This window comes from Scyliorhinus canicula, chromosome 8 (assembly GCF_902713615.1).
Source record: "Scyliorhinus canicula chromosome 8, sScyCan1.1, whole genome shotgun sequence".
Taxonomy (NCBI): domain Eukaryota; kingdom Metazoa; phylum Chordata; class Chondrichthyes; order Carcharhiniformes; family Scyliorhinidae; genus Scyliorhinus; species Scyliorhinus canicula.
In genome coordinates, this window is record NC_052153.1 from 90,676,944 (window position 1) to 90,700,331 (window position 23,388).

Below are 23,388 nucleotides of genomic sequence, written 5' to 3' on the forward strand. Positions count from 1 at the left end.
TCCCCTTGAAAAAAAACTCACCCAGTATCGATCCTCTTTGGCCCTCTTGCTCGCCTCGTAGGCCCATCAAAACCTGCTAACCAGGTTCCAATGTCCGCAGCCCTCCTCTCACCTCACCTCCGTTCACTAGTCGACTTTAGTTAGCTAGCATGGGTGCCTTCCCCTGCGCCCCCCCCCTCCCAAGGCATACTGTCCCCTTCCACCCAGTCCTAGAAGAAAAAGAAAAGCAATCTACCCCATACAATTCAATAAAATAACATATAACTGTTGCAACAAAAAAAAAGGAACAAAAATGCCAATCCAACCAAACAAAAACTTAAACTCTATAACAATGTGAAGTCAAGTAAGTTACCATACAGGTCGGAGAAAAGAAAGTTATAACATTTATACATTTTTCAGCTCCCCAATCACACTCCATAATCTCTTTTCCAGCTCCGCTCCTCACTTCAGTCCCAAGCCTTTTGCCTTCATGCAAGCCTCAGCCGCCTCCACTGTTTCAAAATAAAATTCTTTGGCGTTGTACATCACCCTCAGCTTTGCCGGGTATACCATACCAAATTGCAGCCCCTTGTTGTACAATGCCCCCTTCACGCGGCTGAACGCCGCTCGTCTCTTCGCCAACTCCACAGTCAAGTCCTGGTACATCTGAACTCTAGCACCATCCCACTGCACCTCCTGCTTCTGCTTCGCCCAGTTTAACACCTTCTCAATCATGTGGTATTTATGGAAGCAAATAATTACCGCTCTCAGCGGCTCGTTTTCTTTGGGTTTCGGACTTAATGACCGATGAGCTCGGTCCATTTCATACCAGGAGGGGTCTTCACCCTCCCCAATCAACTCTGCCAGCATCTTAGCAAAGTACTCCGTTGGCCTTGAGCCCTCTGTCCCTTGGGGCAAGCCCACAATTCTGAGATTGTGCCGCCTCGAGTGGTTCTCCAAGTCCTCGAGCTTTGCTCAGAGTCCTCTGTTGACCTCCACCACCCTCTGCAGCTCGTTCCCCCATCGAGGTGAGCTGGTCTCTGTGCTGCAACACGGCTTCCTCCACTTCCTTCATCTTTTCACCTTGTTCTCTCACCTCGGCCGATGTCTTTGCCACAGCTACCTCACTGGGGCGATTGCCTCCTCCACCAATGATCTCAGGGCGACCGCCATCTCCTTCCTCAAAGCCTCCATTGCCTCGCAAACTGCTTCTCCAGCCCTACCGCCATCACCTTGGTCATCCTTTCCACTGTAAGTAGTGCGGCCCCACCACACTGTCCGGCATCCGCCATCTTGTCAGTGCTTTTACTGGTCCTTTCATTCGGTGGCGAATCTGCGTTTCCTCCCTTCTTCACAGCTGTTTTTGGCATCCCATAACCACTTAGTATTTTCCCCTTCTTTCTTCAATCTTGAAATAAATAATAGTAAAATGAAAAAATAAAAATAAATAAATAATAATAAAAAAAATTGTTTAAATAAAAAATAAAATAAGCATGGGGCCGGACTTCAAACATTCATTTTCAGCAGGGGACACCCGATGTGCGCTGCTCCCCCTCTACATTCATCCTGGATTTGGGCCTCGCCTCGTGCCAAGCTCCTCCCTCGTCGCTCACTTCAGGCTCGATGCTCCTGCTCCTCCGGCCACGGGGCACCACATCGGCTCCAAACCGGCCTGACCCAGCACCCGTCCCTCAGGCCCCAATGGCGGAAGAAATCCCAACTGGCATAACAACGGGGAAACCCCCGGAAAGTGCCGATATGTCTTGGACCGCCGGGAGCCCCTCTCCAATGTGACCGCTCCATTCGCGCGTGCCACTGGAAGTCTTAATCGACTATTCTAAGGATAAAAATTGACAAGTTAGTGGAATGTGTGGTTCATTAGTCTCTTTAGGAATCCTTACAGTGCAGAAGGAGGCCATTCAGCCCATCAAGTCTGCACCAACCCTCTGAAAGACCATCCTATCTTGGCCTACACCCCCAACCTGTCCCCGTAACCCAGTAACCGCACCTAACCTTTTGGACACTAAGGGACAATTTAGCATGACCAATCCACCTAACCTGCACATCTTTGGACTGTCGGAGGAAACCGGAGCACTCGGAGGAAACCCACGCAGACACGGGGAGAACGTACAAACTCCAGTCACCCAAAGCTGGAATTGAACCCTGGTCCCTGGAGCTGTGAGGCAGCAGTGCTAACTATTTCTAATTAATATCTTGTGAAGTATTTAAAATACAAAGTTCATGATGCCATTTAGGTTATTATTTATATTCAGGTTTCCATTATCTTTAATTGCACAATAGTTTACATTTTTCCAGTGATATTCAATTGCACATTGCAGACCTACCAAGTTCTCTCAGTCTGACTAACTGAATATTAACTGCGCTCACTGACTTGCATTGGTTCCAGGCCAAGCAACATATTTATTTTAAAATTCTCATCTTTGTTTTCAAATCTCTCCTTGGCCCTATCCCTACCTATCTTTCTGATCTATTCGAGCTCCACAACCCTCCAGATATCTTCGCTCATTTGTGGCCGGTCCTTCAATTGAGGCCCCAACTCCAGAATTCATTCCTTACTGACACTGCACCTCAGCTTTTCGCTTTTGAGATGCTGCCTAAAACTCTTTGACAATGCATCTGACCCAATATTTCCTTTCGTGGCTTAGTGTCATACTTTTATGAAGCGCCTGTAAATCGCCTTGGGATATGTATTCCGTTAAATGGGCTATGCATTAAACATATAAATAATAAACACAGAAAATGCTGGATATATTCAGCAGCTTAGGTAACGACAGTGGAGAGAAACAGAGGTAAAAGGCTTTAGATAGACCACTCTATAGATAATTGTTGGAGGTCACTCATAAAATTGAACAATCATCCAAATGTGTTTGCATTTTTCAATTTATGTGGCTTCACGACCAGTTCCATCGAAACACGATCCTGATGCTCATGGCTTAACTTAAGGAGTGCCTTGAAATATGAGTACATTACATAACGCAAATACATAGGAAAATAACCAAATATGTTCCCAAACGATATCGAAAACATGTTCTGAAACATAATTTGGTAATGGAAGCAGATTTGCAGCAACGCCATTTTTCAGCCGCACTAAACTCTTTTGGACTGGCCGTGCCCTCGTCTTCATGTCGCACCGCCTTTTTTTTTGGTTAAAAAAATCCATCTGATGGACTAAGAAGGCATATCAGCCGGCTCACTGTTCCCTTGTGTGTTAGGCAAGGGTTTCTTTTTCCTCCTCTCCTCCCCTTTGGTTATTCCCGCCCACTCAGGAGTTCAGACATCTCCTGCCAGCAGCAGTTTCCAAATGTATAATACGAGTTGTGCCCGGAGCTGAGGTAAACTTTTGGTTTATGAATCCCCTGCTTGGGCAGGAACAAGATATCAACAAAAGTTATTATTGTTTTCTGACTTTACGTTTTACTCCCAGTCCTCCATGCCGCGGTGAGGGTGCTCAGGCACGCCCGCTGTGGCAGAGGACAGAGAGCCCAGCTCGGTTTGGGTCGGGTTGAGTGAAGTGTCTTCCTCTCGCTCCTTTTATTATTTTTTTACCAAGTGTGTTGTTTTCTGAGGGCCATTGGTCTGGGCTCCATCATGGCGGGGTGCTGCCTGTCCGAGGAAGATAAAGAGTCTCAGCGAATAAACGCCGAAATCGAGAGACAATTGCGGAGAGACAAGAGAGACGCCCGAAGAGAACTCAAACTGCTTCTGCTGGGTGAGTAATGCAAGCATTCCAGCTACAGGGAGCGATTTACTGAGTTATTAATGTTGCATCTCAGCCAGGTTAAGTTGCTCAAGTCACACAAACTTATTTATTGCAATTCAGTTCCGCGCCTGAAAGCGAAACCTTTCGATGTAGATAAATACTTCATTCCTGTGTGTTGGTTACTTCAGTATTTTCGGTGAAAGTTGCTAATCTTCCGGTGCGTCGGCATGTTAATGTTTTCCAATCGACGTTTATAGGCCTGAATCCCTTTTTTATTTTCCTCCTGTAGTCTCTTCTTCCCGCCCCCCATCTTCAGAAAGAAAAAAATACGACAATAAAAGTCCCGAACTAAAGGTGCAAGTTGCTTTAAAAAGTAAAAGCAAGTGGTGCATTGTGGTGGTAGTCGTTTCTGCAGAGTGGTTTGGTGGACGCTGTGTGGACCTGAAGTTTGTTACGTAGTAAGTTGGCGGCCTGTTCTCGTCTCCTGTAACTTGATCCTCAGGTGGAAGTAGAATTTGAGAAGGTGGATGTGGTGGTCCGGCATCTACAGGCACTCTGACTATTTGTTCTCCAGCTGATGGCTATTGACATTTTATTTTCATTAGAGAAGTTTGGAGTTATTTCCAAACCGATGAACCAATTTTCTGCCCAACATTCTTTGTGCTGAGGACAGGTGTTTGTCTACACTCTTGTTAAAAGTCTCTAATTTTGGGTTTGTTCCCCACTTAGTGCATACAAGTTGTTTTAACTCCTCGTCAAAATCACTGATAATTAGCCGAGTCTCTTGCAATTTGTATTCATTCCAGAGCTTCAGTAACTGGACAAACAGGCTGGGTGTGGCGATGTGCTTGGTAGGGACATAATGGTTTCCTTGATTTTTGTTATCTAACTTTTAAAGTTGCTTTCGTTTTTCGTTGCAGTCAGTTTCTTAAAATAGTTCTTGTATATTATATTCGGTGTTATTTTGTTTCCTTGTGGCTGAAAGCTTTGTTACCCTTGTGATTATTGAGTATGCTTTGAAGTCCTCTTAACCCCACCCTCCAATTTTTTTCCTGTTTGGCTAAATGGTATATATAGGGCTGGATTCTCCGAAAATGTGGCTGTGTCCTCACACCAGTGTAAAAGCCCAGGTGTTTCACTCAAGACTTTCCGAAAAAAAAAGACCAATTCACCTACCTGTAGGGGGCTGGCAGTGACCCGGGGAGCTTCACGCAGCTTTAGCTACAGATACGGGTCCCCGCAGTTCCGTTTCCAAGTCTGCACATGCATGTGGCGGAGGCCGCGCAGAACGCGATGGCGGACTCAGCCGGCGGACCTGGACCAACAAACAAGGTCCCACCAATCTGCCACGCGTTGCTCCTCGTATGACCCGCCAGATCGCCGCGCATAAGGCCCCCGTTCCCACCAGGGCGGCTGCAGACTGAGTCCCAACTGGCCAGACGTGGTTAGAACCACGCCGTCGGGAATTCGGCTGGTTGGGACCGGAGTATCGCAGGGAGGGCCTCTGGCATTGGCCCCCCAGCCACGCCGTGTAATTCGTGTGCGAGCTACTCACTGGAGCAGCGCCGGGCCCGATTCCCGCATAAACGTTGATTCTCCGCCCCCACACCAAACGCGATTTCGGCACGGGGCTGCGCAGAATCCAGCCCATAATTTATTTCAGTCTTTTTTTAAATCCAACTGTTATGGGTTGAAGACATTTTTTCATCTCTTGGCAGAGCAGCTTACATTTATTTGCTTATTTCCTCTGGTGATTAAATACAATGAAATCTGCTCAAATTGGAAGAAGTAAATTTGCCTTATTGCTTCTCTTGCTTCATAGATTTTTTTTTTTGCAATTTTTCTCAATTATCTAGCTGAAGTTTGAAACACACTTTAATCAGAATTTTAAAAAATAGGCCCTTGATGAGTTATAATCAGATGCTCTGTAGGTGAGCTTGCTGCTAGGATTAGCCAGCCTGTGAATTGTATGAGCTAGGACAATTCTAAATTTGGTCTAAGGTCTGGACAGAGTTAACCAATCTCAGTAAGAGTCTGGGAGGATATATGACATTTATCCTCTGTGTTTTTTTGGTTTGGGATAAGGTTTCCAGTTCTCCTGTATTGTCCATGAATCTCCTGAATTTCAAGATTAATCTCTCAGGCACTGCGGTGAGCATTCTGGGAGAAAAAGTACAGGCATTTAAAAACAAACTGGAAATGTTTGGGGGAAGGCAAGTTGAGAAAGCTGTTTGACAGTCCAGAATCACCCAATGTGATAACAGTCTATCTCCTTTCCAAAAAGCTTGAGGAAGCAGTGCATCATGAGAATAAATGCATCAGCTGACCAAGGTTGAAGGAGAGCATTTGAAAGCCTAAGATTGTGTGGTGAAAACTCCTGGATTTTATTTGAGTAGATGACCCTGATTTTCCAGCCTCCGTTATGCCTTCCCTGCCACTCCATTGATTCCCTAAGGTCAAAAATCTGTATCTCAGCTTTACATATGTTCAATGGACTCTACTGAAATATGTATGTATTATGATTGTGCCATATTGCATGGCCCTGTGATGGTATAACCAATCGACTCTGCTGCCGTGAAGCAAGGTCATTCATAGATACTCTGGTCTGGTACTAATGAAATCACATCTTGGGTGGAGTTAGTACCTTCATTTGATGTAAAAAGGTATGAAGGTATTATACTTTAATTTGGTATCTCTCAACTTCAATAATGCAGCAGTTTCATGCAGTCGCAGTTGACGCCCTTTGGAAGATGCATTAAATAGTAGTTGAGGGTGAGTGGGGACAGTAGCTTGAATGCAAGATAACATTTGTCTCTCACCCACAAAGCTGCTTGGTTGTTTTTGGGTGGTATGAACTAGAGCCTGATAGTGGATTGCATGTGCACTCTTTGCAAGGAACACGTGACGACATACCTTAAGAAGAGTGTTCCATACATGGGGAAGAAATAAACAGGGGCTGCTAAGGCAATTATGTGTTCAGCTTGCATTCGGGGAAAGTCAAGTAAAGTGGTCTGGAAGTCAAGTCAAGGAAAAATATTTTGTTTTAAATATATATTGCTATAGTATAAGTTTTTTGTTTTGTGCCAGGTGCAGCAAGAACCATGTCATTTTGCAGTAGCCAAGCCAAATATACAGAGGAAATGTTCCCCCGCTCACATTGTATAGTTGGAAAGGAAAGTATGAGGAAAATAAATTTGCAACCTGTTTTTAATATGTCATGTTTTCCAAATACTGGGTTTGCAGATTTAGTTATAATAATTGTATTTTTTTCTGCATTCTCATGTTGAAGAGAGGAAATAACATACTGATTGAGATATTGTCTTCATTAGCTTAGATTCACTTTTTTTAAAGCCTGTAAACTGAGCACTTCTGGACAGTGTGTAGCAGAGTCATACGTTTCTGAATATATATGTGTATTGAACACAAATGAATGCAAAATGCAGGAAATTAATCTCCAAGGTTGATACTTGATGTAGAAAATAACATTGCAGGCTTGAGCAGTAAACGCTAGAGGCAGCATGCTGGATAAATTCCACCCGGTCACAGTGTGTGATTTCAATAACTAACATCAATTGTAAGAAGAATATATGCTACTTACCTATTTATGTTTAAATTAGTCAAAATGTTTGCAATTCTTGAACTGTAGCATTATCTTGAGTGATCCGATTTAATCGCGTGATATGGGTTTTGTGTGTTCCTGGCTACTGGTGATCTACTATTTTTGTACTTGATTAAATCACATTGCCATGACACCGTGGGTTAGTGCGTGGTCAATTCCAGCACCACTTGACCCAGAGTCGCAACACAGGTGAAATTAGATTTTATTTAAAATACCCACATCCTTGGTTAAACCCAATAAACTACAGTCACAGGTGGCACGGTGGCGCAGTGGTTAGCACTGCAGCCTCACAGCGTCGAGGACTAGGGTTTGATTCCGTCCCCGGATCGCTGTCCATGTGAAGTTTGCACATTCTCCCCAAGTCTGCGTGGGTCTCACCCCCACAACCCAAAGATGTGCAGAATAGATGGATTGGCCACGCTAAAATTGGCCTTTAATAAAAAATAAATAGACTACAGTCACCAGGCTTGTAACTTTAACACTAGTAACCTTTTGTTATGTGCAATATTATAATTAAATGGACAGAAAATGTAACTGACTATCTACTTACCCCTTTCCCAACCTCCTCCCTAACTCGCCCCATTTGACAGGCATGTATGTATGTGTGGAAAGGGAAATAAAATATAAATAAAAATATAAGGATCTTTACACTGGGGTGACTTCCATTCAATGACTTTCTGAAGTTCAAGTTTTTGTTTTGGTACCACTTTCTTCTAGACTTGAGATGGTTTTCTCTGGCAAGGTTGTCTTGCCTTCTCTGCAGACTCAGCATCATTTCAGGATCTCTGGAAAAGATGTGCCAGGCACATTCTGCTTTCAGAACAATAGAGCAGTTTTTTCACTTCAGCAAGCAAGCGATAAATTTCCTTTCACTGCCAAGGTCTAAACCAGGGGTGAGCAAACTATGGCCCGCGGGCCGCATGCGGCCCGCCAAAGGTCTTTATGCGGCCCACCAAGATCAAGTCATTAAATTTTTTTTTAAAAAATTAAAAAATTTTAAAAAATTTTTTAAGGTTAATTGGGGTGGGGGGGGGGGGCTGTTGGGTTACTGGTATAGGGTGGATACGTTGACTTGAGTAGGGTGATCATTGCTCGGCACAACATGTGTTTCATGTGAAGTTTCTACTTTAAAATATTAATTAATAAAAATTAATTGCTTTTTTTTCTTTAAAAACCTTTTATTTTGGCTATTTTAAATATTAATTATTTTACTTAATATACTATGCGGCACTTTAAAATTGTGAATTTCTGAATGTGACCCTTGCACGGAAAAGTTTGCCCACCCCTGGTCTAAACACTTCTCAGAAAGCATTGCGCGGCAACCAATCACTGATCATTGTCAGGCAGAACGCTATCCCTGGCCAACTCACTGGTTGTCAGTTAACCAATTGAACTCTCTCCAAATCTGGTTCCTAAGATCCACTTGGTGCCGAGGTGTCTGCATTTTTCTCTCCAAAATACAAAACCTGGGAACACTGTCCTGGCAAGCAGGCTACTTCAATCTGAAGTTTTCTGTTTAAAGGCACATTCCGATTATGGGACCGCAGACCAAAATAATAAAAATAGAAATGTGAATAAAGGAAATAAGCAGGAAGGTCTCTTGCACGTTATAAATTCATGAGTAACCTCTTGCCATAGATGTTTTTATATCTGCAAAAAATTTTAACTGTTACCATTTTGTTTACATTTGTTTTTGGTTTTATATTTATGAAAGTTGGCAGTAATTTTAAAAATGGATCATGCTCCATGATTAATTGATGCTAGCACAAAATCTTTTTGGATTCAAATGGTGCTTCATGGGGTATTTTGATATTTACATTGATAATTTGCATTTATATGGCACCGTTAACATTTGACGGGTCCCAATGTTCTTCACAGGAGCATAATCTCATTTTGTTTAATAAATGACAGATTGCACTTGATTTATGTTCTCTGAATAAAATGTGTCTGAGTGGTTGGAATTCTGTGGAAATTGTTTTCAACATAAGAATAGCCACAGGGAATGGTGGAAAGTACCTTTTAAGCAAATTTAAAAAGTGTCCAACAGAAGTTCTACATAATCATAAATCGATGAAGAGTCTAAAATATCTGTTTCAAAATGCTTCCACATATTGCACAATTAAAATTGTACATGCATCGTGGCTGTTGGTAGGTCTTAAACTTTCATTCACATGTATGGCATCTTTGGGTTCAGTATTTGGAAGAATAATTTAATTTGCATGTTCAATTAAAAGATTCTATCTATTGCACTTCACAAATGAGAATGTTTTGGATTAGAATGAAAAGCAAACTTATATAGGTGTGGCGTCAGTATTGGGATAATACAGATGTGAGCGTAGGATTCTATTTTGAACTGTGCCATTTATGTTGTAACAAAGTATGTGATATTTTAATAACTAATATTCCCCATATTCCTGTACTAGAATGCAACCTGAAATCACTAACCATGTAAGTGCAAGAGACTTCAGATGCATACTTTTAGTGAGTCAAAATGGTAAATGGAGTATAAGTGTAAATATCAGCACCATGCATTTATATGGTATGAATAACTTAGGAAAAACATCTTAACAATTTACAGATATGAGGAAAAGGGGGAGAGGTTAGGAAATGTGACTTGAAAGATAATGAAGTGGCGAGGTAGAGGTAGTATGAGATTGAAATCTATTACTGAGGCATGGCCACCATGGTGAAAGTTCTGGATTGTGGAATGTGATGCACAACAGATGAGTCGGAGGAATAGACAGTTTGGAAGAGGGAGATGGAGATCTGGAGGATATTACAGCCGTCAGTTGGGGTAAGGACAGGGAGGGATCTAAGATGAGCCTAAAAAAATTTAATTGACTAGAGACTAATGTGTCACAGATAACAGAGTAATGGGTGAGCATATCTTTTTTTTTTTTTTTTTTATAAATTTAGATTACCCAATTATTTTTTCCAATTAAGGGGCAATTTAGCGTGGCCAATCCACCTACTCTGCACATTTTTGGGTTGTGGGGGTGAAACCCACGCAGACACGGGGAGAATGTGCAAACTCCACACGGACAGTGACCCAGAGCCGGGATCGAACCTGGGACCTCAGCGCCGTGAGGCGGTTGTGCTAACCACTAGGCCACCGTGCTGCCCCATGGGTGAGCATATCTTAATGTGGGAAAGCATATGGGTTGTGGAATTTTGGATGAAATTAAGTTGATAAATGATAGAAGATGGGACGCTGCCCAGGAATCATCAGAATAATTCAGTTTACCACTTCTGGTGTTGACCATGGAGTGAGTGGTCACACACAGGGCGGCTCCTGCTTGAAGGCACAAAAAAAGTGCTCTTTTTACCCAATACTGGGTGGAATTTTGATGAAAAGGTGTAGATGAATGTTGGAGGAGTAGTTTCCCCGGGAGTGGTATGTCTGCTGGCTATCGGACCCGGCAGAAAACAGTGAGGGATTTGGCTGAAAAGTTGGAACAGGCTTGTGCTGCAGCAACAACCACTTTAAACATGCAGGCGGGGGAAGGGCTGATCCAAGCTGGAAAGCTTCAACTTGCCTTGATGGCCTTTATTAAAACTGAATTCCTGCAGCAGAGGAAACAAATGGGGGAGGATCACGCAAAGGCCGTTGAGAAGGTTGTTGCGACGTGGCAGGTGTGAGAGATGACATGGTCATGGGTGGAAAAGGGGTCACCTGGAGTGGGCTAGGTATAGGGTGGAATTAAAGGGGAGGCAGTTAAGTGGGGATGATGACAAATGGTAGAGGGGATTGGAGGCATACGTCTCCGGTAAGGCTGGTAACATGGGACGTCTGGGGACTGAATGGGCCGATTAAAAGTTTGCGGGTGTCCGTGCACCTCAGGAGCTTGAAAGCTTGGGTGGTCTTTCTGCAAGAGACGCACCTCTGTGTGAAGGACCAGGTTCGGTTAAGGAAGGGCTGGGTTGGGCAGGATTTTCACTCCGGGTTTGATTCAAAATCGAGGGGAGTGGCAATTTTAATGAGCACAAAAAAGTGCGAAAGGTTATGGATCAGGGTGGGTGATATGTGATTGTAAATGGGGTATTGGAAGTCGCACCAATGGTGTAGGTAAATGTGTATGCCCCAAATTGGGATGATGTGGGTTTTATGAGCGGGTTGCTGGCAGCGATCCCGGATTTGGCCACCGACCAGTTGATCATTGTAGGAGATTTTAACTGTGTTCTAGAGCCAATGGTGGATAGGTCAATGGGTAGGGTATGAATGGCAAGGGAGCTGGGGGTTTATGGAGAGGATTGGTATGATGACTCCATGGTGCTTTCAGAACCTAGGGTAAAGGGAGTATTCCTTCTTTTCATATATCTATAAGGTGTATTTGAGGATTGATTACTTTGTAGTGAGTTGGGAGATTTTGGCTGGGGTGGAGGAGGCAGAGTATGCGGGGATAGTTATCTTGGACCATGTGCCCCACTGGCTGGAGACTCTGTTTAGATTGGGGTGAGATCAGAGGCCGGGGTGAGGTTTGACTCTGGGTTATTGGCGGATGAAGGTTTTTGTGATGAGGTGCGGTTTGCGATTAAGGCGTATGTGGAGTTGAATCAGAACAGGGAGGTGTCGGCGGCCATGTTTTGGGAAGCACTGAAGGCAGTGGTCCGCGGGGAAACTATTTTGTTTAAGGCTCGTGCGGAAAAGGAAAGGAGGGAGGACCATGACTGTCTCGTGAGCGGGATAGTGGAGGTGGTCTGGGAATATTCAAGGGTGTCCACCGTGGAGGGATTGGTGAGGAGGAAAAAGTTGCAGGGGCAGTTTGACAGGCAGACAGAAGGCGGTAGGGCAACTGTGTTGGGCAAGGGGGGTGAAGGTTTTTGTGATGAGGTGCGGTTTGCGATTAAGGCGTATGTGGAGTTGAATCAGAACAGGGAGGTGTCGGCGGCCATGTTTTGGGAAGCACTGAAGGCAGTGGTCCAATATGAGTATGGGTAGAAGGCGAACCGTTTGCTGCTGCATGAGCTGCAGAGGCACTCTGCGTCCAGGGAAATATTGAATATACGGACTGGGGCTGGGGAATGTGGTGTCCGAGCCAGGAAAGATAAATGAGGCATTTAGGGAGTACCACCAGGAATTTTGAGGCAGAACCGGGGGAGAGGAGGGGAACATGGGGCAGTTTCTAGACTAGCTGGAATTTCCCCAGGTGGCGGAAGCAAAGAGGCAGGCGTTGGAGGAGCCCCTGGGGCTGAGGGAGGTGCTGGATAATATCAGGGGCATGAAGTCGGGGAAGGCCCCTGGGCCGGATGGTTACCCGGCGGAATTTTATAAGGAATTTGTGACGGACCTGACACTACATCTGTTGGGGGCGTTTAATGAAGCACTGGAGAAGGGGGAGTTGCCGGAGACAATGACGCAGGTAGTAATCACACTAATCCCCAAAAAAGGGAAAGACCCAGTGGAATGTGGGTCGTATAGGCCCATATCACTATTGAACACGGTCGTGAAAGTATTGGCTAAGTTGTTTGCAGTATCCCAGGGATGGTTGCAGAAGATCAAACGGGCTTCGTGAAGGACGAGAAGCTCGCGAGTAATATAAGATAGCTGTTGAATATGGTGATTAATCCGTCGGGGGCTCTGGTACCGGAGGTGCTGGTGTCCATGGACGTGGGGAAGGCATTTGATCAGGTGGAGTGGCGGTACTTGTTCGAGATTTTGGGAAGTTTTCGGTTTGGGCTGACATTTGTGGCATGCGTGCAGTTGCTGCATGTGGCACCAAGGCTGAGGGTGAGGACAAATGATATGAGCTGACGCAGCTTTGACTTACACATGGGTACGAGATAGAGGTGCCCGCTGTTGCCGCTGCTGTTTGCGCTGGCCACAGAGCCGTTAGCGATGACTCTCAGGGGGTCGGCAGAGTGGCAGGGTATAATGAGGGGACAGAGGGAGCATCGGGTGTCACTCAATGCCGATGACCTTTTGATGTGGAGATGCCGGCGTTGGACTGGGGTGAGCACAGTAAGAAGTCTTACAACACCAGGTTAAAGTCCAACAGGGTTGTTTCAAACAGAAGCTTTTGGAGCACTGCTCCTTCCTCCGGTAAATGCAGAGGTATGTTCCAGAAACATTTATATAGACAAAGTCTATATAATCTCTGACTTTGTCTATATAAATGTTTCTGGAACATACCTCTGCATTCACCTGAGGAAGGAGCAGTGCTCCGAAAGCTTGTGTTTGAAACAAACCTGTTGGACTTTAACCTGGTGTAAGACTTCTTACGATGACCTTTTGCTGTATGTTTCGGATCCGTTGGAGAGAATGGGAAGGATTATGGGCCTGCTGGGAGGTTTGGAGGGTTCTCGGGATATAAACTGAATGTAGGTAAAAGCAAGGTTTTACCTCCTGAAGACTGTATTCCCACTTTAAATTTGATTACTGCAGCTGTATTTTTAACTTCAAACACTTTGTCTGCTTTTCCCTTGCAATACTTTGTTCATCTTCTTGGTCTCTGTTCTCTTAACATCAGTCTTCCTAAGATGTTCTTTCTGTTCCAATTCCCACATTATAAGAATGAAAAGCCTCTTTAGGAAGGTGTACCTTTCCAAAAACGAATTACAGGTCAAATATTCTTTACCCGCAAATCTTTGAGCCAATTGTGTTTGGATTTCAGATAATTTAGGTTTTTGGATACTGCACATCAGCTTATATTACAATATCCCAAGCCTCAGCTAGCTATAACCTGAATTAAATAAAATAGCTAGAAAAGTAAGATGCATCATTGAACAAATATTACGTGTCCTGTAATTTTCTTTTTTGACACATTCACTGCAAAAATTGCAAAATAAACAGTGCAGGCAAACAACTATACGTCCCATGTGAAAGGTTGATGAGTTTTTAAAAAAAAGTGCAATTTTTGGATTTGCATGTAAAGGGTCCAGGACCTGTAAAGGGTTAAAATTAGTCTAAAGTATGCCAGAGGAAATACATTATTAATTTTGTTTTTCTGATGGTAGGCATTATTTTCCAGTCAAAAGTGGAAGACTACTTTTGGCAAATTTTTCTTTTTATTTCATGAGATGTGGGAGTCACATGTCGACCTGGATGGCAGATTTCCTTCCCTAAAGGACATTCGTGAACCAGTTGCGGTTCTATAACGATTGTTTATAGTTGCATGGTTATCATTATTGTGACGAGCTTTGTATTGCAGATTTATTAGCTGAATTCGGATTCCACCAACTGCTGTGGTGGGATTTGAACTTGTGTTCGATTGCTAACCCAGCAACATTAGCAATAAAGCACTGTTACTCTGCTCAATCCTTTCAAAGATGTTTAAATGTTAGTTGATATCACATGTTAGTTGATATTAAGGTTCTAATCCAACCATAAAATGGAATCCTGAAGTTTTGCATCAAATTGAGTCCAGTACTGTAAGCTGGAGCAAAGGTCTTCTGATGCTCAGTAATATTAAACAACCTGATGGCATGTGTTTATAGTGTAGACAATCTTTTATATTTCACAAAGTAAGAGCAACATTTGACTATGATTTTACTATGTTGCAATGAACTTGGCAACGCAGTAGGTTACATTTAAACTCCATTGTCTTAATTCACTTTATTTGTTTTGCCATCCATGGTAACTCTTGAGGATGTTATCTCAAAATAGTTATGGGGAAAGATGACCGCATGATTTAATGTTTCCAGAATAACACATCTGCTGTATCTATTAGCATCAAGCAGTTTTTGTTTCCCAAATGACTCTAGTGACTTGGTCTTAACCATTCTGGCAGCTAGACATGGCTGTCAATCACACTCTGTATAAAAATTACTTGGTGCCTGTCCCAAACTTGCTCTTTACAAATTTAACCTCCTTGTACTCTTCACTTGTAATATTCAAGTACTCTTTGTGGGAGTAGTCTATAGGCCCCCAAACAGTAGTTATACTGTAGGACGAAGAATAAATCGGGAGATAATAAAGGCATGTAAAAAAAAAAGGCAGCACTTTAATCATGGGTGACTTTAATCTTCATGTGGATTAGGAAAATCAAATTGGCAGAGGTAGCCACGAGGAAGAATTCAATATGTAATCGGAACAGTTTCCTGGAACAATAAGTTGTGGATCCAAGCAGGGATCAGGCTAGTTTGGATTTGGTAATGTGTAATGAGGCAGGTTTAATAAACAATCTCAGAGTAAAAGATCCCTTAGGCAGCAGTGACCATAACATGGTAGAATTTAGCATTCAATTTTAGAGTGAGACATGTGAGTCAGAAACAACTGTATTAGACTTAAATAAGGATAATTATATAGGAACAAGGGCAGAGATAAATTCTGGAAAAGTACCAAATTAGGATAATTATAAAGGAACAAGGGCAGAGTTAAATTCCAAAATAGTACCAGAGACATTGGCAGTTTTTCAAGCAACACCTTTTCAAAATAGGTCAGTTAGCTTAACTTCTGCCAACTTCTGTCATTGGGAAAGTGTTGGACTCCATTACAAAGGATGTACTAGCAGAGCATTTAGAAATACATAACGTAGAGCGTGATTTAATGGGGAGGAGGTGGGGGAAGAGTCCTGTTTTGGGCGTGTTTAGTGTGTGGGTGGTGGGGGGTGTGGTGTTTCTCAGTGCTTGCAGTGCCGTGAACAACCCTGTTATCAAACGGGACTCTTTTGCCCTGCTGAGGCTGTACTTGCCTCACTTCAGCTCGTCAGTGAGGAAGAGATTGGGGTACCATTTTTAAATGCCGCCCCAATCTCTTGACCCCGCCCCCATGTCCAACTTGCTTGTTAGGGGGTCCTTGAGCCCCACAAAAGAGTAGGGCACTCCAGAACCTGGCACCTGGGCATTGCCAACTTGGCACCTTGGCAGTGCCCCTGCCAGCACCCATTGTGCTGTTGGGGAGGGAGCTCCAGGATTTTGCCCCAGTGACAGTGAAGGAACGGCGATATATTTCCATGTTGGAATGGTAAGTGACTTGGAGGAGAACCTACAGGTGATGGGGTTCCCAGATATCTGTTGCTGTTGTCCTTCTAGGTGGTAGTAGTCGTGGGTTTGAAAGGTGTTGTCTAAGGAACCTTGGTGAGTTACTGCAGTGCATCTTGTAGATGGTACACATGGCAGCCACTGTTAGTCAGTAGTGGAGGGTTTGATTGTTGGTTTAAAGGGGGAACAATCAAGCGTACTCCTTTGTCCTGGATGGTGTCAAGCTTCTTGAGTGTTGTTAGAGCTGCACTCATCCAGACAAGTGGAGAGTTTTCCATTACATTCCTGACTTGTGCCTTGTAGATGGCGGACAGGCTTGTGGGGGGGGGGGGGGGGGGGGGGGGGGGAAGAAGAAGAGGTGCAGGTGCAGGAGGTGAGTTACTCACCATAAGATTCCTAATCTTTGATCTGCCCAGGTATGGAGGAATCTTTTTTTGAGGAGAGAAGAGTTAGATTGGACCTTTACTCATTTGGAGTTTAGAAGAATGAGGTGACCTTATTGAGACACTTAGGATTCTCAGGAGCTCAGGGGGATTGATATGGTAGATGCTGAGAGGATGTTTCTTTCTAGGACCAGAGGACATAATCGAAGAGTAAGGGGTCACTTGTTTAAGTCTGAAATCAGGGGAATTAAAGGGTAGTGAATCTGTGGAATTCCTTACCGTACCGAGTGGTAGAGGCTGGGTTGTTAATTATGTTCAAGGTTCAGATACACAGATTTTTAATCAGTGAGGACCATGGGGATATGATGGGAAAGTGGAGTTGAGGATTATATCAGATCAGCCATGATCTAATTGAATGGCGGAGCGGACTCGATGGGTCGAGTGGCCTACTTATGCTCCTACGTCTTATGGTCTTGCTTCATAATTTACTTTATTAAAAGTTGTTATTGAACTTCTTCCGAATCCTTTTTGCTCATGCATGTGCTGTATATTATTTGTTTTATTTATATACTGCATAATGTATTTTATTTTGTCCTGTTTGAAATAAATAAAAATAATACAATAACGATATTTCACAAGTTCACTCAATACCATCTCATTGAGACTGAAGTGTTCTGGTTTATGGATTCCATAGCTTGTTCCTCAATGATGTTGAACTTTCCGTGACGCTTTTGTTTTCAAAGTGCTAAACTGTATGAAGTGCTCCAGAAGCAATCTGATTAAACCTTTTGCAGGTTCAGTGCCTTCTGGGGGTTTAAACGCCAGTTGATTTGGCAATATACCTTTGTGTTCAATTTGTTTTATTTGTTGGCACATCGCACTCTGGAAGCGATGATTGAATCAGCCAACATCTCTTCTTTTTCCCCCTATGGCAAGTTTTAACTCAACCTTTTTTATTTCCAAAATTGAGTTCCATGGACTTGTCTAAATTAAATCTTATTTGACATTGGCCATGGTGTAAGTGCTGTTGGTCATCCAGTTGTTCCACTCTTTTCCCATTTGATGTAAACTACAAATTTAACTATTTTGCACTGATGTGTTGGGTATGTTGGGTCTGTGAGGACTGCGTTTACCATAGCAGTCATTGAGACAGGCTACCAACACTTGTAGAAGTACAACTCTATTTTATTTAACTGAGCTGTTAAACATACTTGCACTGTGGGTTGACACTATGTTAAGTTGACTGAAGACCTATGGCTAACCTGACCAGACTATACTGCTAGGACATGGTAGATGTTCGTGTTGCTGATCATGGGCTCTGACTGTCTCAGAGGCTGCATCCCAAGAGAGTGGGAAAACTAGTGCCCTCTGGCTTTATAGTGGCCGTGTCCTGTCTGGTGATTGGCTGCTGTGTCCTGTGTGTTGATTGGTCATTCAGTGTGTCAGTCAGTGTCTGTCTATGCACCATCATATACTTGTGTGTATATTAGGCGATGCACCAGACTGAAAATGTATTACATCTACCTATACCATGCAACAGTAATCTTTAATTATGAAAGCAAGATCTTGGGAGCTGTGCAGGAAACCTGGATTAAATGTTATTTTTTTTTGACACCAATTGTCACTGAAACTTTACAGACATCTCTGGATGATAATGGTACACTGTCAAAGGTACTGTCTTTTGAAGAAGCTGAACGCACTGCAGATCTGTTGTTAAATGCCTAGTTTTGGAAAACACAACTTTGTCATTGTCCCAAAGGGAAATGGGAAAGATTTGTTGCGATAACATCAAATATTTGCATACTATGAACAACCACTACCTTTGTGACTTCACTTATCACCTGTAATCGCAAAGCCACAATCCAGTATCCTCACAAATATGTAAAAATTATGTAATTACTCCACACTGACAGATATGAGCAGAACAACAAAGTAAACCAATACGGTATTTAAATGTACGAAATGCATATCGTCAGGGCTGACGGTCTGCCGATAAATGGCAAATTTATTTTTAGTGGTCTTCAATTGCTGCAACAATGTATTTAACACTGATCCTAGTAAAGATACTAGCCTTTATCGATCCAGTTCTTGCGTTGTATATTGATCTTCTATTTTATTGCTTCAAAACTGGAGTGAACGAGAATCAGGCCGGAAACACTCTGCTGATCAGAACTATACCAAGGGAAGATGGTTGTGGTTGTTGGATGTCAATCATCTCTGTTCCAAGACATCATTGCAGTAATTCTTTGGGACAGTGTTCTAGGCCCAACCATCTTAAGCTGCTCAATCGATGACCTTCTTTCCATTATAAGGTAAGAAGTGGGGATGTTTGCTGCTGATTGTATAATGTTCAGCGCCATTCTCAATTATTCAGATACTAAAGCAATCCAAAATTGTCAAAATGCATAAGACCTGGACAGTATCCAGGCATGGCTGACAAGTGGCAAGTAATATTCATGCTGCACAAGTTCCACACAATGGCCATCTCCAACAACAACAAAATCTAACCATTGCCCCATGACATTCAATGGTATTACCATAACTGAATCTCCCACTATTGGGGAGTTACATTGACCAGAAACTGAACTGGACTAGCCATATACATACTGTAACTACAAGAGCAGATCATAGGCTAGGAATTCTGCAGTGAGAAACTCATCTCTTGATTCCCCAAAGCCTTTCCACCATCTACAACGCACAAGTCAAGTGTGTGATGGAATGCTCTCCCTTTGCCTGGATGAATGCAACTCCAACAACACCGTAGAAACTTGACACCATCCAGGATAAAGCAGCCTGCTTGATTGGCACTTCATCGACAAAAATTCACTTCCTCTGCCACAGGTGCACAGTGAGAGCAGTGTGTACCATCAGTGTGTTCCCTGCAGGAACATCCAAAGGTTTTAGACAGCACTTTCCAAACTCATGACCGCGATCATCTAGAAGGAAAAAGGCAGACGAAGCATGGGAATATCACCTCTCTAAGTTCCCCCCAGTACTCACCATCTTGACTTGGAAATATATCACCGTTCCTTCACTGTAACTAAAATCCTGGACCTCCTGTCCTGACAGCAGTGTGGGTTTACCTATGCCAAATCGACTGCGGCACTTCAAGAAAACAGCTCGCCACCCCGTTCTCAAGGGTAATTAGGGATAGGCAATAAATGCTGTCCTAGCCAATGATGCCCACATCCCAGGTATGATTAAAAGAAAGCTTTTCCTCAGCCCAGTGTGTCTTGCATCTGCAAGACTACTGATGATCATTGCTGCATTGAGATTGAGTGGCAGAAAGTACATTTTATATACAGAATTGATCCTGCTCATTTTATCTTAATCCCTCCGACCGCCTAAAGGAACGTGATGACAATTGTAACAAGGAAAGTGCACAATCGAGGTTGATAGTAACTCCACTAATACTCACATTGTTGTTATGTTAATTTGCTTTTATTTCATCCCTAGTTCTGTTCACTTTAATTGATATGTGATGTCTATTTCTTCAAAATCTCACTTTCTTGTCACTATGCTTCTGCCTTCATCAATCGCGCAGGCATTTTGTTTTATATAGGAGATGTACACCGTGTCTCTCTTTCCCAAATAAGAAAGAGAAAATGGCAGAGACGTTGAACAAATATTTTTGAGTCTGGCTTTACAGTGAAAGACAAAAACAGCAGATCCATAATACCCTAGGGGGCTAATAAGTGTGAGGAACTTGAGGTAATATCAGCAAAAATAAAAAATGTTGGAGAAACTTAAGGGACTAATTGCGAGTAAATTCTCAGGATCCGATAGAGCTGCAGAAGTAGTTGATGCGTTGATCATGAATTTTCCAAAATTCTCTAAAATCTAAAATGATCCCAGCAGATTGGAAGTTAGCAACCCAGCACTGCTGTTTTAAGAAAGGGAGGAGAATGAAAACTGGAAGCTACAGGCCTGTTAACCTGTTATCCGTTGTAGGGAAAATTGTGGAAGTAAGGTTGTTTTAACAATGCACGTAGAAACACGGTGTGTGCTCAAACAAAGTCAACATGGTTTTTACAAAAGGGAAATCCTGTTTGACAAAGTTATTAATTTTATTGAGGATGTAACCATGGTAGAAAAAATAGTTGTAGAATACTTGGATTTCCAAAAGATATTCAATAAGGTGCCACACAAAAACTATACACAAGATAATGACTCATGAAATTGGGGTAAAATATCAGCATTTCCTGAGGATTGGTTAGTGGGCAAGAAGCAGGGAATAGGGATAAGCGGTATGTTAGCACGCTGTGACCAGTGGAGTGCTTCAAGATCAGTGCTGAAACCTTGGTTATTTACAATCTAAATTAATGGCTCAGATGAAGAAACAAAAGTAATGTATCTAAGTTAATTAGATTTAAAAGCTAGCTGGGAATGTAAGCTATGAGGAGGGGATGCAAAGCAATATAAACAAGGTAAATGAGTGGGCAGCAAGGTGGTAGATGGAGCATAATGTGGGGGGGGGGGGGGGGGTGAGTTTATTCACTTTTAGCTGTAAGCATGGAAAAATTGATTTAAAAAAAAAAGGCTTAAAGCCTGAAGTGTTGTAAGTGCTGTTGTTGAGAGGGACGAGGGTGTACCCGTGCAAGAAATTTGGTATGCAGTTAGAGCACAAGTTAGGAATGCATTTTACATGTTGGCCTTTATTGCAAGGAAATTGGTGTACCAGAATAACAACGTATTGCTGCAATTGTACAGGGCTTTGGTGAGATCACACCCCGAATACTATGTACAGATATGGTCTCCATTAGTAAGGAAGAATATACTTGCATTGGAGATGGCACAGTGGAGGTTCATTTAATTAGTCACTGTGGGGAGGGATGTTTGATGATGAGAGGCTGAATATATTGGGCCTATGCACCCTGGACTGTAGAAGAACAAGAGGGTTCTCATTGACACATTGAAGACTCTGAAGGAGCTCGACAGGGTTGACATGGAGAGGTGGTTTCCCCTAGCTGGGGAATCTAGACTACCAGGACATCGCCTTAGGATAAGGGGTTGATCTTCTTAGGACTGAGAGGAGGAGAGATTTCTTCACTAAGGTTTGTGAACCGTAGCAGTTGGCTATCGCAGAGAGTTTTGAATGCTCCATCTTGAGTATATTTTGGGCTCAAATAGACAGATTTTTGGTGTCTCAAGGAATCGAGGATATGGGTAGTAGGAATTATTAAGTAATCTTAACACAGTGGTGAAGAAAAAGTGGAAGCCTCTCAAACCGTTGATACTTTTATTTTTGAAACTAAATTAATACATAATTGGCCTATATCATATATTGCTGATAACGTACTCTGACTAATCTAATAAGTGCTGCCAATTTCAACATTTGCCTCACTCATTGAAAAAACAAACATGGACTTTGGAAGATAACTCCACAGAACAATTTTGATGCTGTAGTTCCATTTCATGTTTTAAAAAAAAATTCATGTCAAACAAGCAAAGCTGAAACATTCCAAAAACCTTCAGGAGGTGTTGGACAATCTCTGTCTGGTTGCAGTAAGTGAAAGTAAAGAAAGGCGAGTGTATTTGGAGGAGTTCCATTTTATACTGGTCTTTGGGTCAGCCAGTGGATAACAAGTGTATGTAGTGAAAATGAGCTGAGCTGAAATGTATTTCTCCACACAAGGAGTATTGTTGTAAAAGCTGAACATTTGTATCTGGTCCACGAAATGCCCATTGTGAAAATTGTCATTCTTGTGTTTTTAATTGTTCGCTGGCTTTGCCTCTCCCTATCTCTGTAACCCTGAAACTCTGAGAGCTCCATATTCTTCCAACTCTTGTGCATCCCCCGCTTACTTTGCTGCACCTTTGATGGATCTTGAGCTGCCTAGACACCAAACTCTGAAATTTCTTTCTTAAACCTGTCGAACAATCTTTCTTTCTATCTCTTTGATCCAGTCTTTGGTTAAGTGCCAATTTTTGCCTGATGGTCCATCCATGAAGTGCCTTAAGGAATGTACTGTACAAGTGCAAGTTCTTGTATTGTTAGATCAGTGGTCTCCAGTATGAGTTTTGAGCTTCATGTTGGCCCATTGCTCAATTATAACGTGTATATTTGACATTTGAAGATAGTTCAGTTTTTTTGACAGGGAGACTATAGCAGTCACTGGCATAAAATTCAGGAAACTGAATATTTCTTGCAAGGGTGTAGGACTGGTTATTGAAGTGAAGAGGATTTGTGTTAACAAACAATGATTTACATTTGTGTTGAGAGGAACCTAGCAGGCAATATGGTGAATGGACAGCAAAATCTGAGGTTTTGCGATAAGATGATGAACGAAGCCCATGCTGGGTTATGAATTTTGGACATGTGACATATTTTTGACAAAAGGTTATGAAATTTCGAGTAATGTTGTCACTCAAAAAATTGGAAATCTTAGCCTTTTGTTCAGTGGATTCATTTTGAGTTGAGGAGTGAAGCTAAACCCTTGTAGGAGGATGGTTTCTTTAAAATAACAATGCCATTTTAATGTTAAAATATTGCTATTCTCAGCATTATTGAATTTGTCACGATTTCCTGAGGTCGTGACAGGCAGTATATAAATGTAAGTGTGTTCTTATTTCCAGGTTATCTGTGATATTCTGTGATAAAATCACCATTTTGAGTTTTATATATGGAGTCTTTCAGTTTGGTATTTGTGCTATTTTATTAATCCATTTAAGTGTTTTTCTTTCCCCCTCAAAAACAGCCCACCAAAATATTTTGACTCCTGCTGGGGTTCGCACGCATTTGAGTAGAGGAGGTTAAGGGGAGATTT

The 23,388-nt window shown here is 42.6% G+C and overlaps 1 protein-coding gene across 1 annotated transcript in view; it reads left to right on the forward strand.

The window, feature by feature from the left end:
* Positions 1–3,163: 3,163 nt before the first annotated feature.
* The window catches only part of LOC119970384 (guanine nucleotide-binding protein subunit alpha-14), a 258,003-nt gene continuing 237,778 nt past the window's right edge, over positions 3,164–23,388 (forward strand). Inside the window, exon 1 of the mRNA XM_038804918.1 lies at positions 3,164–3,709. Coding sequence (XP_038660846.1) covers positions 3,589–3,709 — 121 coding nt within the window. The 5' untranslated portion in view covers positions 3,164–3,588. The remainder of the gene's footprint in view (positions 3,710–23,388) is intronic.